The following is a 13,603-nucleotide window of genomic DNA, read 5'->3' on the forward strand; positions in this document are numbered from 1 at the left end:
GGATAAAGTTATTTATGTTATGTGAACAACATCGTTAAATAAAATGTTTACAATTGGCGCCTCATACGACACAACGTGCAGACAACATGCAGCTTTAGATTTTGCATCCAAGACGTCGACTGACATGTGACTACATCTTGCTGGGGCTTTGCGCATGCGTCAAGTCGTCACCAATGTTGTCTTCACGAGTCGAGCACCCCAAAACTATGGTTTTGACGTACGTTCGGAAGACCACAGCCGTTCTCGACGTGAACGTAGCCTTTACCAAGGCACAAGCGGCACCCAGATGTCACTCACGACCCCTAATGCCACTCAAGAAAAAAGACCAGCGAGAATAGCCACGCAGCGAAGCGCCTTGAATAAAGGCTAACGTTACAACGTGAACGAAGTCCGCGTTCACCCAAATCTAAAGGTCCCTAATAACGGGGTCACCGTAAAAAAAAATGATCAACCCATGCAGGCCTGCCAAGGTAACTTTCCATTATCCATTCTATTTGGTGAGGTCGCGTGAGGGTATGTGGAATTTATGGAAATGTTTGAATAATTTTTGGGTGAGAAAATATAATAAGCTGTCGCACACTGCCTCCCAACCAAATGAATACGAACAACTATTGTTTATGGCCCGACGTTTCGACGTTTTCGAGGGCATGGGCAAGCCTATATAATGCGATTTTAATATAACTCGCAAAATTAGTTGTTGCTTGCAATTTATCAAAATAAAAATACCTTACGGAACTTCAGTTTGGTAGCAATCATGCATCTTTAACGGACGCAGTCGCGTTTTAATGTATAGACAACCAAATCAACCATTACCGCAAAAAAGAATCGCAAAGATTTCCGACTTTGAAAGTCAGTAGTGCTAGTGGGCTCACAGCGACCTGCCATTTGGTATCATCTTGAATTGCCTGACAGTGCAAGAGAAATAACTTGTTTGTATTCAGACGTTTTGAAATAATATGTACTTTTTAAAGAAATTTTGATGAAAGTCCATCCGTCACAATATTAATTTGTATCATCGTGATTAATCACTGAGGTAATAAACGAAACAACATGGTAAGCAATAATGAGAGAGTCGTTTGGCTGATTTATTAGATTTTTTAAAATTCGGTAAAATTAATCCAATAATGGAAAGTTGGTGGAAATGCAAATAAAGTAGAAATAGTTGCAGTGAAAGTGTTGGAATTCGCTATCAGAGCACGTAATGATATACAGTTTACATATTCATATAGTAGACTTCTAATATACAGTTTGATGCATGGGTGCATTGTTGCACAAATAATTCTGACTTGAAATCTGGACAATCATTTCATTGAAGTCATTCCGTTCCACGAGGCTAAGCCGAATGAAATAGAACGGCTAGACTTCACCAAGTGATTATATTCTGCAACAAAGCACCAACGAAATGCATTCAATATTTCCAATAGAAATAACCCAACTTAGAAATCTTTGTCATTTTGGTGGGTTTTTTTTCAACACAGTGAAAAAGAAACGATAACATGTACACCAATACTCTTCTAAAAAAAAGTGGACGACTCCATGTAGCACCAACCTTGTCCACCGTGACGCAACCTTGCCCTGTTATGACAAACTGGCGTGGGAACGATCATTCTGGAAATTACGCTGCGAAGCATCCACTGTACAGTTATCCACTTTGGACTCCAATATTAAATATGGCAAAATAATGGATGACACGTATTCCGCCCATGGAACTTTGAGTGGGGTATAATTATAATGACGGTGGGCTACACAAACACGCAGTGTCTGTTTGCTTTTCTGGTTAGGAGTGGCAATAGTTTGTTTGTGTACAGTTTATAATAAGACATAAACAAATATTAAAGTAGAGATTTTATAACAAAGTGAACTTTGAAATTTATGTGAAAATCCATGACAACTTTAATATACTTAAAATTTAAACAGGAAAGACTCGTTGCCGTCCTCTATAAATCAAATCGAAATGTGGCACATACCATCACCCACAAACGCACCACTCGGGATACACTTTTATTTAGCACCAACATTAGCCTTAAACTCAAATCATTCAAATTTATACTCTTGTAAGCTGTTAGTGACCAATACCCTAAATGTCATCTCATTCCACCTATGTCGTGTGATGAAAGTCATTAACAGCGACTCCAGCGAGGTTTCGTTGGCGCACGGTAACGTTTTCAAAAAGCTGCAGAGGGCGCAGCGCAATATTGGCAAATGGCAAAACAGACAACCAACACTAAAACATCACAAAAGAAAGCAAACATCAATAATGAAACATAAGCCACCTTACAGTATCTGTCTGTTAGTAAACTACTTTTTTTCCCCTCAAAAATTGGAGGACATTGCAGACTTTTAGTGAGTTTAAGTCGTTTTTTTTATTTACGTGTAGTGCCGCTCTACTAGCGTCTAGAAAACTTTCACACAATTAGTGTAAAACGTCATAAAATGCGCAGCGAGTGATGACGTCAGAGCCACTAAAAGTCGTCGCTGCGCTAACCGTATGCCAACGAAACAGGGCGGGTACTGATCATGATTGCTAGTCTTCGCCGCACCGTAAAACGGCTCGCCCGGTCACCTTGCCATCGACGAGCTGCTGCATGACTTCTTGGGCCTCTGCCAGGGGATGCACTGAATACGGGAGGCCGGTGCATACAGACTATGAGAAATGGAAACAGAACAAGAAGTGGTATCAATATTTCATGACTTATATTTGTATACAGGGTTTCTTTTTCACCCCCCAAAATATTTATTTGCACACAGACGCCTTTGCGAAACAACATAATATTTGTTGAAATGTTCAAAATAAAACGGAGTGATGCGGTGCCAATTTCATAAAGCTGTAAAAAACACTGCTTGACAATATTTATTTGCTAAGATAACATTGAGTAACAACAACGTTAACTTAATGTAACTTTGACTGGTAACCTATTCTATTAAGCAGTACTTTTCTGTGCTGATCAAGTTTTTGTGCTTGCAGGCTTGATGAAATCGAGCCCCATGCGAAAACCCCAAAGCGACTTACCGGCTCTTTTTCAAGTAGCTTCAAAAGTTTCCTGAACTGCACGAAGCTCCCAATGGCGAGACCACGCATAGTTATCCCATTCAAGACCATATCAGGCAAAGGGAAGTTCGCCTGCCCGCCAAGCAGTCCTACAACGTGGTACCGACCAAGCTATACATACAAAATGAAAAGGTTTTATGTAAGGACCATCGAAAGAACTGGTCAATATATTAGGAACACTGAGCAGTAGACTTGACTCAAGTCAGAAAACTAGTGTTTTGTGATGTTCAACCTGTTCTGCATTCTCGGGACCACGGCGGCGGGCATATGCTTATGGACCTCCCGCATGCCTTGAATCAAGTCTAACTGATGAGCAATCGTTCTCATTCCATATCTTTATTAAAAACAGTCTTGTTATCGTCATTTCTCTTTCCGGGGTTCGAGTGGGTTCTTTTATTTTGTTTAAAGCGCCTTGAGAGTTTCACATAAAGCTCTACAGTTAATTGTTTTTATTTTAAGTTTTTTTTGTTAAATTGTTGTTATTAATTATCCTTGACTTCAAATCACGAACAAACAAAAATGCATCCTTACTTTTTCCTTAGTGTGTTTGACAATGTGACAATGTGCGTTTTGACACATTTTCAGTCAGGCAATTGAAATGATGTCTATAGGCCAACTTATGTTTCCCTTCAGTTTCACGACATCCTTGATCCATCATTGTGTTTACCTCAAATATAAACCCTCCTCCCCCCAAAAATATTAGATCTATATCAATAAAAATGACACCCAACATATCAGCAAGATTCCCCTTTCTTACCACAAGCAATGAGCTCTTTGCGACACTAAAAGTTGGAGTAAGTCCAACAAAGTCCAAGACGAGATCGACTCCCTTGCCACTGACTGAGGTGGTTTTAACTCGTTGGACGGTTTCCTCAGTAGTCTGGTTCCGGGTTAGAATTGGAACAACGTCCTTGACGTCACTGGTGACTGCATCTAAGGACTCTTGCTGCAAAGAGAGAGGATCGAGGAGAGTGGATGAATATTCATTGGGCATGGTCCTTGTATATTGTATAGCAGATTATAACAGATTTGAACGCTGTTATAAGTAGCCTGGACATCTGACGACACACCTTGAGGCTAGTGATTTACGCCAGACAGTGGCCTCTGAGGAATGACATTCCCCGTCCATCTTGACATTCACCTCATATAGATTCATATGCAGCAACCGAAAGTGCAGCTGCAAAACGTCATCTCGGACCAATGCAAACACAGATAGAAAGCTTATAGGGCCTACGTCATTCCACGAATATCCGATGAAGTATCAAATGAAATCAAAGCTAGGGGACCAGTCTATTATAAGAAGCCACTGTTAATGTTATTGGACGATAATCGGTCCTCATCATGCGAGACTTGTTTCTTTGGTCCTAAACTATAGTCTCCCGTTTGAAACTTGATTCAACTATTTCGCAGTTTTTCTAAATTGTTTATATGATGGATTTAGGAAATAAACATGGGGTGTATTTTAGTTGAGCTTTCTTATTTTTTAGTTTATACTTCCACTCTAGATACATTACCTTGATATCAGCACAAATGATCTGAGTTTCCGGTGGGTAGAGGGCTCGGGCAAAACGTACTCCCCACTGACCAAGACCACCGGCTCCAAAAACCACAACACAACAGTTGCCTAAAAGTGGATACAGAAAGGTATAAGACAAAGCAAAACTTGGAAACATTTCACATCGTAATAAATCAACATTCGTAGGCAAGGCATCACGATCATTGGTTGCCAGAATATTGAGTCAAATTTAAAGACACTGGACACCTTTGGTAGCTGTTAGAGACCAGTCTTCTCACTTGGTGTATATCAACTACGCACAAAATAACAATCCTGTAAAAATTTCAAACTCAATTGGTCTTCGAAGTTGCGAGATAATAATGGAAGAAAAACACTCTTGTCACACGAAGTTGTGTGCTTTCAGATAGGTCTCGAAAACAATTCAAGTATTTTACTACAAAAATTACTTCTTTCTCGAAAACCACGTTACTTCAGAGGGAGCCGTTTCTCTTTTTATACTAAAACAACAGCTCTCCATTGCTCGTTACCTTATAGTAAGTTGTTGTGCTAGCAATTATTTTGAGTAATTACCAAAAGTGTCCAGTGACTTCAAGGGCGACACTATAAAAACTTGCGGGTCAGAATTGGCCTGGAGTCTGGGTTCGTGGAGCCTGACCCGTTTCTGTGTCAGTAGACATAGAGCATTAGCTCTATGGTGTAAAAGACCATAAATAACACCCTAGCCTAGTGGACAAGTCGTTTTGTTTGGCGCAATTTAGAATATTGGCATCCTGCACCGTATAGCCTTTCAAGACAAAAAGTGATGCCAATGGGAATTGTTCTTTTGAGTGTCTGTTAAATATTTTGATAACATATGCATGGGAATAATTAGGCTTATTTCATAATAACTAATCTCGTGTTGTGTATTAAAGGAGCTAGGTATGACTTCAAGTTGTATCACTATCAGTTTTACCATGGAGGAACTCCGTGGTTTTACATAAAACCTGGCAAAGTTTATTATCACCATTGGGTTAACAATCAATAACCTTTGATTTCCATGGTTGATTTAACAAATTCCACCCCTTCGTCGACGGCATTAAATGCTGTCAGGCCACTGCATGGAAGTTGGCTAGCTATTGGTAGAGGGATGGTCTTCGGAAAGGTGACCAGGTACCTTACGTCCGGAACAACAACATAGTCAGCAAAACTGTCATAACAAGAAAAAACAATAGACACAAGTAAACCATGATGGTAAGAACATGCAAAGCCTGTTTGAAACAGCCATGTGATGAGAATAATACACCATGATGGGAATATAAATCGCTCAACTTGTCCTAGAGAAGTTTCTTTCGGGAAATGTGCAACAAAACTCTTCTTACTTAGTTGCGTGGCACGATTTTCGCCAAACAATAACTTTTTTAAAGATAGGTTTCGGTCGTAGTGTTTTTTGCTGACAACGAATTCTGGTTGTGTTTTACATTATGGCGTTTCTTTTTTCAAACCAGACACTTTGTAACAGTTCAAAGAGCTTACAGTCCTTACTTAACAAAAACAAATTAGACGACCGTTTTTCATTTGAATGTAATGGTATTCATGGATGAGTTATTTGCCAACGTTTATTTAATGAATACGTCACAATTCTAACCCAAAACGAGGCAATAGGCGCAGCTACTGCAAGTGGTGGCGGACGTGCGCTTATAGCATCACTTTGGGTTACAATGACGTCATGCATGAATATTAAGAGAGGTAAAAGTTCAAATCAATTTTGAAACTCATTGTATACCCGCCATCTTGTGTCAGTCCAAGGTAGACAGGTGGCACATCTTCGCAGTCGCAAGAGTTGTTGTATCCGGTTCGGCATGCGCGGCAAGAGTTGCAATAAATCCAGGGATACACAACTACTTGGTCTCCTAGCTTGGCGCTGTCGCTGGTGGCGCTCTTACCCAATGAGAACACAGTCCCACAGATTTCATGCCCTGGACAAGGGAAAAAGTAACGGGATTTAATGAAACGTTTTTTCAAGGGGGTCATTCTTCCAGGGGGTAACATAATAACAAATTCAAACGGCTGACCTACCAATCCGAGTGTAGCCTCGGTATCAATCGAGATATCCATATTTTTTTTATTAAACTGGACCCTCTCCACTCTTTTAAAAAGTTCAACGGTTGTCTGATAGCCGTACGAGGCACAACCTAATGCTGTGATCATAGGTTCACAGCATCAGTTTGCGCCCCTATGGTCAGACAAGGCTGTTCGGGTTCACTGCATGCAGTAATCCCATAATTTTTTGTAGGTACTATTTTGTTTCGTTTTCTGAAAAGCTGTTTTTCAGTTTCGTTTTGTTGGCTGTTCCCTGACAAGCCCGTTTTTTTAAACGTGCCTCCACACAACTATTGACTGTACTTTTTGATGATGATGTGAAAAAAAGGTGCTTTGAATTCAATTGAATAATGGCAGCACAAAGAACACCCAACGAGGTCGCTAACTCAAAACGCATAGCATAACAACCTTGGGGAACCTGCAGATAGGTTCAAACCGGCGTATCAATAAGCCTATTATTCGGAATTGCAGCTGCGCATGTCTGTTGCTGGCGACAATGCAATTTGTGGGCGCGTTCGTTTAGCTTCCCTTGGTCGACCCGGTCTGCCCCGGTACGTTCGAATAGCTTTGACGGGGCTCACCCGAGTCAGCCCCCAGTGCCCTGCTTGTGGAGTGGGTCACTTGGGGTGACCTGAGGTGCATGCCGTCACTATACGAGAGGGCGAGTGTGATCGTTCAATTAGCTCTTGTCAGGGGCTCACCCGAGTGAGCACCGCGGTGTAGACCCAGGAGAGCTAAACGAACGCACCCAACTATATCTCTCCCGACCTTTTTGATAATACCAGCGGGTATTGTCAAAAGGTCACGGGAGAGAAACAAATTGCGTTATCAGCAGTAAACAGACATGCATAGCTGCAATTCCGAATAGGCTTATTCAAAGCCTGAATAAAAGTCATCACCCAGGGGTTGATTTTACAGAGAGTTAAGAATAGTCATATGTCGGCTCGTCCCAACTTAGAACATAGCCTCAAGGTTTTAATAACTGCTAAACAGACCGAGGACTAGTCCTAAAGTTAGGACCACTTTGTGGAATCGACCCCAGGAGGAATACGACTTCGTCCACCGCAATCGTCTGTCTACTATAGGGATTACAATAATCACCATTATTTTTATTGCATGGATTGTCCTTTATGGCCAAACGTGAAGTGCAGCTTTAAAAAAAAAACTCTTAAAAGAAACAAGATTTGCGAATTTACAATTTCTCAATGAGTCTTTTTTTTATTAAAACCATTATTCAAGGATAACATTAACAAACAAAAACAACAACATCAAAATGCAAGTTCTTTTCAATAACAACTGCCACAATACACGCTGATCGGGTAACGAGTTGGCGATTGGCGATCTAGCCAAAGTCGACGTTTCGGACACGGCCTCACACTGTATCCGAATGGGGACTTTTGTTATGCTAGGTGGCAGCAGACTTTTACCAGGTAAATCCATTGGTCTCGATAATGTGCACGTGCTCAGAACTACGCAAACAAAGGAAAGTTACTGCTGTCACCTAGCGTTTTAAAGTCACCCATCGGTACTACTACTAGCTAGGTCTGCGCCTAGATCATTATTTGTTGAGGTAAAGGATGGCGTTTGCAACAGCTTCTTATTTTGAGGCTTTCTCTTTGACGTTACTTTCAAAGCAACAAGGTCATGAAGTTCCCGGACTCTTTTCTCCAGACTTTGTATTTTTCCTTTTTTGGTGGTGGCACATCCTGGGCATTCACAGTTTGACTGGCAGTTGCATCTGCATGTGTAGTTGTGGTCATGTGAGAAAGTGTACTGAGCATAATCGACGTCAAGTTCACCCTGCTGTGCTAAGACGATTTCTCCAGAATCAAACTTCTTTCTCCTTTTATGTTCTGTGGCTGGATTGAGCGGTGGATTAGTAGGCGGGCGTCTTGAAGTAGAGGGTGGGCCTGGACTAGGTTCATACCCAAGATACAGACAAGGGTCTGGATGTGCTGCTGTCGGCCTGCCATCGGGAAAGTGTCTAGAGCACACCCGATCAAATGATTTTGCAACCCAGTTCTCGTTTGTTTTTGGATCTTTCCTATTGATTAGCTTGATCCAACGGCGTCTTGCATCAGCATCACGTCTCTCAGTTGGGAATGTATACAGATAGAAAGGAGGGTCACAATCGCAAGCTCCAAAGCCAAAATGGCATCCATGTTTTATACATTGTCTCTGTTTCCACTTTTCAAGATGAAAGGTACTGTTACTGCAGGTTGTGACAGCACATATCCTCATTATCTCAGCAAATGATGCTATCAATCTGTTAAAGAAGGTAGAGCGGTGTTAGTAAAAGCCATTGGACACTTTCGGTAAACAGTATTGTCCAAGGCCCACACTTCGGGCATCACAACTTATATATAAAATAACAAACCTGTGAAAATTTAGGCTCAATTGGTCATCGGAGTCGGGCGAAAATAACGGGAAACCCACCATTGTTTCCGGACGTTTCGCAGTGTCATGACATGTGTTTAAAATAAATTCGTAATTCTCGTTATCGATAATTGATATTGTTTCAATGTTTTCTCGAAAAGTAAAGCATTTCATGGACAAATATTTCAAGAGAAGTCTTTCACTATTACCTTCTGTAAACCCTGTAAATTATTTGTAAATCTGTGAACTTTTATTTTTTTTCTGTTCCGAAAGTGTCCATGGCTTAAAATAACTGTTTAGTGCATTCCTACCACAAAACATTAATTTAAATTTGTGTTTATTTGAGTATATCTATTTGTTTTGACCTGAACAAAAATATCGCATGTACCTTTAAAGGCAGTGGACACTATTGGTAATTACTCAAACTAACTATTGGCATAAAACCTCACTTGGTAACGAGTAAGGGGGAGTGGTTGATAGTATAAAACATTGTGAGAAACGGCTCCCTCTGAAGTGACGTAGTTTTTGAGAAAGAAGTAATTTTCCACGAATTTGATTTCGAGACCTCAAGTTTAGAAATTGAGGTCTCGAAATCAAGCATCTGAAGGCACACAACTTCGTGTGATGACAAGGGTGTTTTTTTCTGTCATAGTTATCTACTCGCAACTCCGACGACCGATCGAGCTCAAATTTTCACAGGTTTGTTATTTTATGCATATGTTGAGATACACCAAGTGAGAAGCTGGTCTTTGACAATTACCAATAGTGAACACTGTCTTTAAATAGTAGTACCTATTCAAATTTTCAATTTACTCATTAACAAATGTTTTTGTGCACAGATCAGTGTGGTATTCTGAACTGTGCAGTGGGGCCTATATACTTAGTTTTTTTTTAACACTCTGCAGAAACCGAATCCATCTTGCAATACATGATAAACTACAGTCAGTGTACTGTTCATGGTGAACCCCACTCGAAAAAATAGACAGAAATTGGCCCAGTTGATTGTCAATTCTGATCATTAATCATTATGATGTTCACTTGTGCTTTTTCAATATCTATTAAAGTTTCTTACCATGATGGAATTATTGTCAAGACTCAGCCTTGTTGGGTAGAATCATCCATAGAGCAAGGACCAAAAGGAATTTTGGACAGGCTACAGACGGCGGAGTACAGTGTACATGTACCATATGTACATAGTGTGGTCGACAGCTAGCTGGCTAGGCAGTGCTTGATGTGTGCATGTACATGTACATGTACAATGCACTGTGCGCCCTTGTTTATCTTCCATAACGGTCGCGAAGGTCAGGTCACGCATGCGCAGTCAGAACTCCAACGTGGCTTATCAGGGTGCGTTCGTTTAGCTTCCCCTGGAGGAAGAATTTATGGTGGCCCTGAAGGGACATCGCATATCGCAAACGTGTGCGCATACGTATGCAATGTCGTGAAACAATTCGCAAATATGTGCGCACACGAATGCAATGTCGTGAAACAATTCGCGAATATGTGCGCACACGTATGCAATGTCGTGAAACAATTCGCAAATATGTGCGCACACGTATGCAATGTCGCGAAACAATTCGCGAATATGTGCGCACACGTATGCGAATATTATTTGCGATGTCGTGAATTTTATTGCATACCATGTTGCATACCTTTGAATAAAATGTCTAATGATCTGGGGGGTTTCTTTCCAACAGTGAGATAAGCGGTAGTCATTGCAGCAGTAGTCTTTGTTGTGAGGCAAGCGAGGCGTGTGGTCGTCCTTGGCCTGGTGCCAAGTTCCTGGGTATACACATGCTTTACAGAGGGAGCCTGCTGTAGCGCCACAGTACTTCCTAGATCGGTAACAAATTATCCACAACTATGACATCATCCTAATGGTATGCAACATGGTATGCAATAAAATTCACGACATTGCAAAACTCATCGCACTCGTGTGCGCACATATTCACGATTTGGTTCACGAAATTGCATACGTGTGCGCACATATTCACGATTTGATTCACGAGATTGCATACGTGTGCGCACATATTCGCGATTTGTTTCACGACATTGCATACGTGTGCGCACATATTCGCGAATTGTTTCACGACATTGCATACGTGTGCGCACATATTCGCGAATTGTTTCACGATATTGTATACGTGTGCGCATATATTCGCGATTTGTTTCACGACATTGCATACGTGTGCGCACACGTTTGCGTTATGCGATGTCCCTTCGGGGCCACCATAAGAATTTCCTGTCGTGTGGCTGGCTCGGACCATCCTTTATTATCACAATTGTCTTCTTGCTGTTTTGTGTATATTGTGAATTTAAATTGTATTCCCTTTTTTTTTTACTGTAGGCCCTACTTATTGATTTAATTTGCATACAATTGTTCTTTGTCAGGGTTTAATTTTCCCAGTAGGCCTATTATTACAGAGGTAGTAATAAATATAATCTATTTATCTATGTATGATCATTGACCTTGGCGAAATCTTAGGCCCCTAGTCAGTTTTTAAAGGACAGCCCCAAAAACGCTATAATGGGTGTGCGAAACATTTGGATGATAACGCGACGTGTGCAAAACGTTATTGAAGGATCAAGCTAATAATAATCATTGGACATTCACATTATTTTGTATACAGTGAGTGTCTACCTTGCACATCAATATTGGACATTTGACATTCAAATAGGTTTGTACCTTGTCATCGATATTGGATAGTGGAGATTCACCTGATTTTGTACAGTGAATGTCTATTTGCACATCGATATTGTACATCTGACATTCACGTATAGGAAATTCACATATTATGGTTTGTACAGTGAATGTCTATTTTGCACATCGATATTGTACATCTGACATTCACGTATAGGAAATTCACATAATATGGTTTGTACAGTGAATGTCTATTTTGCACATCGATATTGGAAATGGGACAAAGACTCCCAAACTTCCTACGATTTTACCTGGTGCACACGGGTACTTAAAGCCTGGCCTGCCCTCAAATCGCATTGTCTGCCCATTGCTGAGTGCGTAACCTCCTTCCCAAAAATGGACATCAGAGTGGCACATTCCACAGTAGGACACCTGTGTTAATAATAATTGTGATCAAACTTTGAAAAGTTATTAAATTATCAGGTATATGATAAGTTCTATTCGCTATATGCAGGGGTCATTTTGTTCCAGTCAGTGCACGCTACAACATCGACACACCATTATGCGTCTTTGAAATTTAAACCATTAAAATCAGGCAGGACTTTTGCAATATTAGTAATAAAGCAACTTCGCTTCCAACATTTTAATAAGTAGAATGATGAGCAGAAACTGTTTGATGACAATTAAAACAAACAGCTTTACAATAGTAATCTATTGGTTATAAGGATACGTTGCAAAACATTTCAGTCAAAACTATTTCATTTGCATACCCAGTTAGGTCTTGAGGTTTAGAACTATGACCCTTGTGTTCGTTTGAAATATGTAAAAGTTAGCTGTCTTCCTGGACTTTACCTTGACTACTGCACCGGTATCAGGGGCCTCTGGAATCGGTTCATTGTGCAGTTTGAGCGGTTCGCCAGGCACGTCTACTCGTACACACCTCATGATGACTTCTGATTATGGTGTTTATATTGTGTGATGTACAATCATTATGCACATGGAGGTCGCTCCATTGTTCACTTCAGCAGACCGGCCTTCAATGTAGCTTTAGAAGCCCTGGGTATATTCCGTGAATACCGCGCGCCCAGCACATCTGTGGTGGATATCGGACCATTTCATGTAATACTTGGGAAAGAACTGGGGTATTGGGGGTACTTCTTTGTTGATTTAAAATATTTGTTTTGATAATCTTTCCCTCAAGAACTCGGGATATCTGCAGTCAATCTCTTTTTTATAGTTGTTTATTAACGTCAATAATAATATGAATTGCAAAATTCAACAAACATTTTAGTAGCCAGACGACAGAGGTTATAAGCTTCGGTTGCATTCGAATCAACAACCTTCTTGTGACTGCATGCAAGTCCTGCAGTCTACAACCATTCAACCACGGTGACATTATGTGCGTCAATCACTTAACACCAGCCCTATGAATTTAATTGAAAACGTTGAAATGACACAGATGGGATTTATTTTCTTCATAAATTTACCCTTACTGACCGAAGTGACCACTGACCAAAATTCGTGTACACCCCAAGTGGGACTCGGACCACTGACCAACTTTCGTGTACACCCCAAGTGGGACTCGGACCACTGACCAACATTCGTGTACACCCCAAGTGGGACTCGGACCACTGACCAACATTCGTGTACACCCCAAGTGGGACTCGGACCACTGACCAACATTCGTGTACACCCCAAGTGGGACTCGGACCACTGACCAACATTCGTGTACACCCCAAGTGGGACTCCACTGACCAACATTCGTGTACACCTCAAGTGGGACTCGGACCACTGACCAACATTCGTGTACACCCCAAGGGGGACTCGGACCACTGACCAACATTCGTGTACACCCCAAGTGGGACTAGGACCACTGACAATGAACCAGTAGGTTACAATTAGCTATAGAGAATCACTTTGCAAAATGTCCATTCTGACCACT

At 41.0% G+C, this 13,603-nt stretch overlaps 2 protein-coding genes across 2 annotated transcripts; both read right to left on the reverse strand.

Annotated features, from left to right (window-relative positions):
- Nucleotides 1-1,015: 1,015 nt before the first annotated feature.
- Nucleotides 1,016-12,606, reverse strand: LOC139954380 (alcohol dehydrogenase-like). The gene is made up of 8 exons (XM_071954148.1): nucleotides 12,514-12,606; nucleotides 11,973-12,093; nucleotides 6,328-6,520; nucleotides 5,591-5,751; nucleotides 4,564-4,673; nucleotides 3,807-3,995; nucleotides 3,011-3,160; nucleotides 1,016-2,644 (listed from the first exon to the last, which is right to left on the reverse strand). Exons 1-8 carry the CDS (start codon nucleotides 12,604-12,606, stop codon nucleotides 2,525-2,527), a joined length of 1,137 nt encoding a protein of 378 aa, XP_071810249.1. The 3' UTR covers nucleotides 1,016-2,524.
- LOC139940303 (uncharacterized) lies at nucleotides 7,789-10,272 on the reverse strand. The gene is made up of 2 exons (XM_071936501.1): nucleotides 10,093-10,272; nucleotides 7,789-8,910 (listed from the first exon to the last, which is right to left on the reverse strand). Exon 2 carries the CDS (start codon nucleotides 8,883-8,885, stop codon nucleotides 8,160-8,162), a length of 726 nt encoding a protein of 241 aa, XP_071792602.1. The 5' UTR covers nucleotides 8,886-8,910; nucleotides 10,093-10,272; the 3' UTR covers nucleotides 7,789-8,159.
- Nucleotides 12,607-13,603: the final 997 nt, after the last annotated feature.

This window comes from Asterias amurensis, chromosome 1 (genome assembly GCF_032118995.1).
Source record: "Asterias amurensis chromosome 1, ASM3211899v1".
In the NCBI taxonomy this organism is placed as follows: Eukaryota; Metazoa; Echinodermata; class Asteroidea; order Forcipulatida; family Asteriidae; genus Asterias; species Asterias amurensis.

What these genes read in the sequence shown, in the direction of transcription:
- LOC139940303 (XM_071936501.1), bottom strand. Translation starts at nt 8,885, where the DNA reads ATGAGGATATGTGCTGTCACAACCTGCAGTAACAGTACCTTTCATCTT.
- LOC139954380 (XM_071954148.1), bottom strand. Translation starts at nt 12,606, where the DNA reads ATGAGGTGTGTACGAGTAGACGTGCCTGGCGAACCGCTCAAACTGCAC. An exon ending in ATACCGGTGCAGTAGTCAAG is followed by an intron (nt 12,094 to 12,513) that starts GTAAAGTCCAGG and finishes TTATTAACACAG; the next exon opens with GTGTCCTACTGTGGAATGTG. An exon ending in ATCAACCATGGAAATCAAAG is followed by an intron (nt 4,674 to 5,590) that starts GTTATTGATTGT and finishes ATCCACTTTTAG; the next exon opens with GCAACTGTTGTGTTGTGGTT.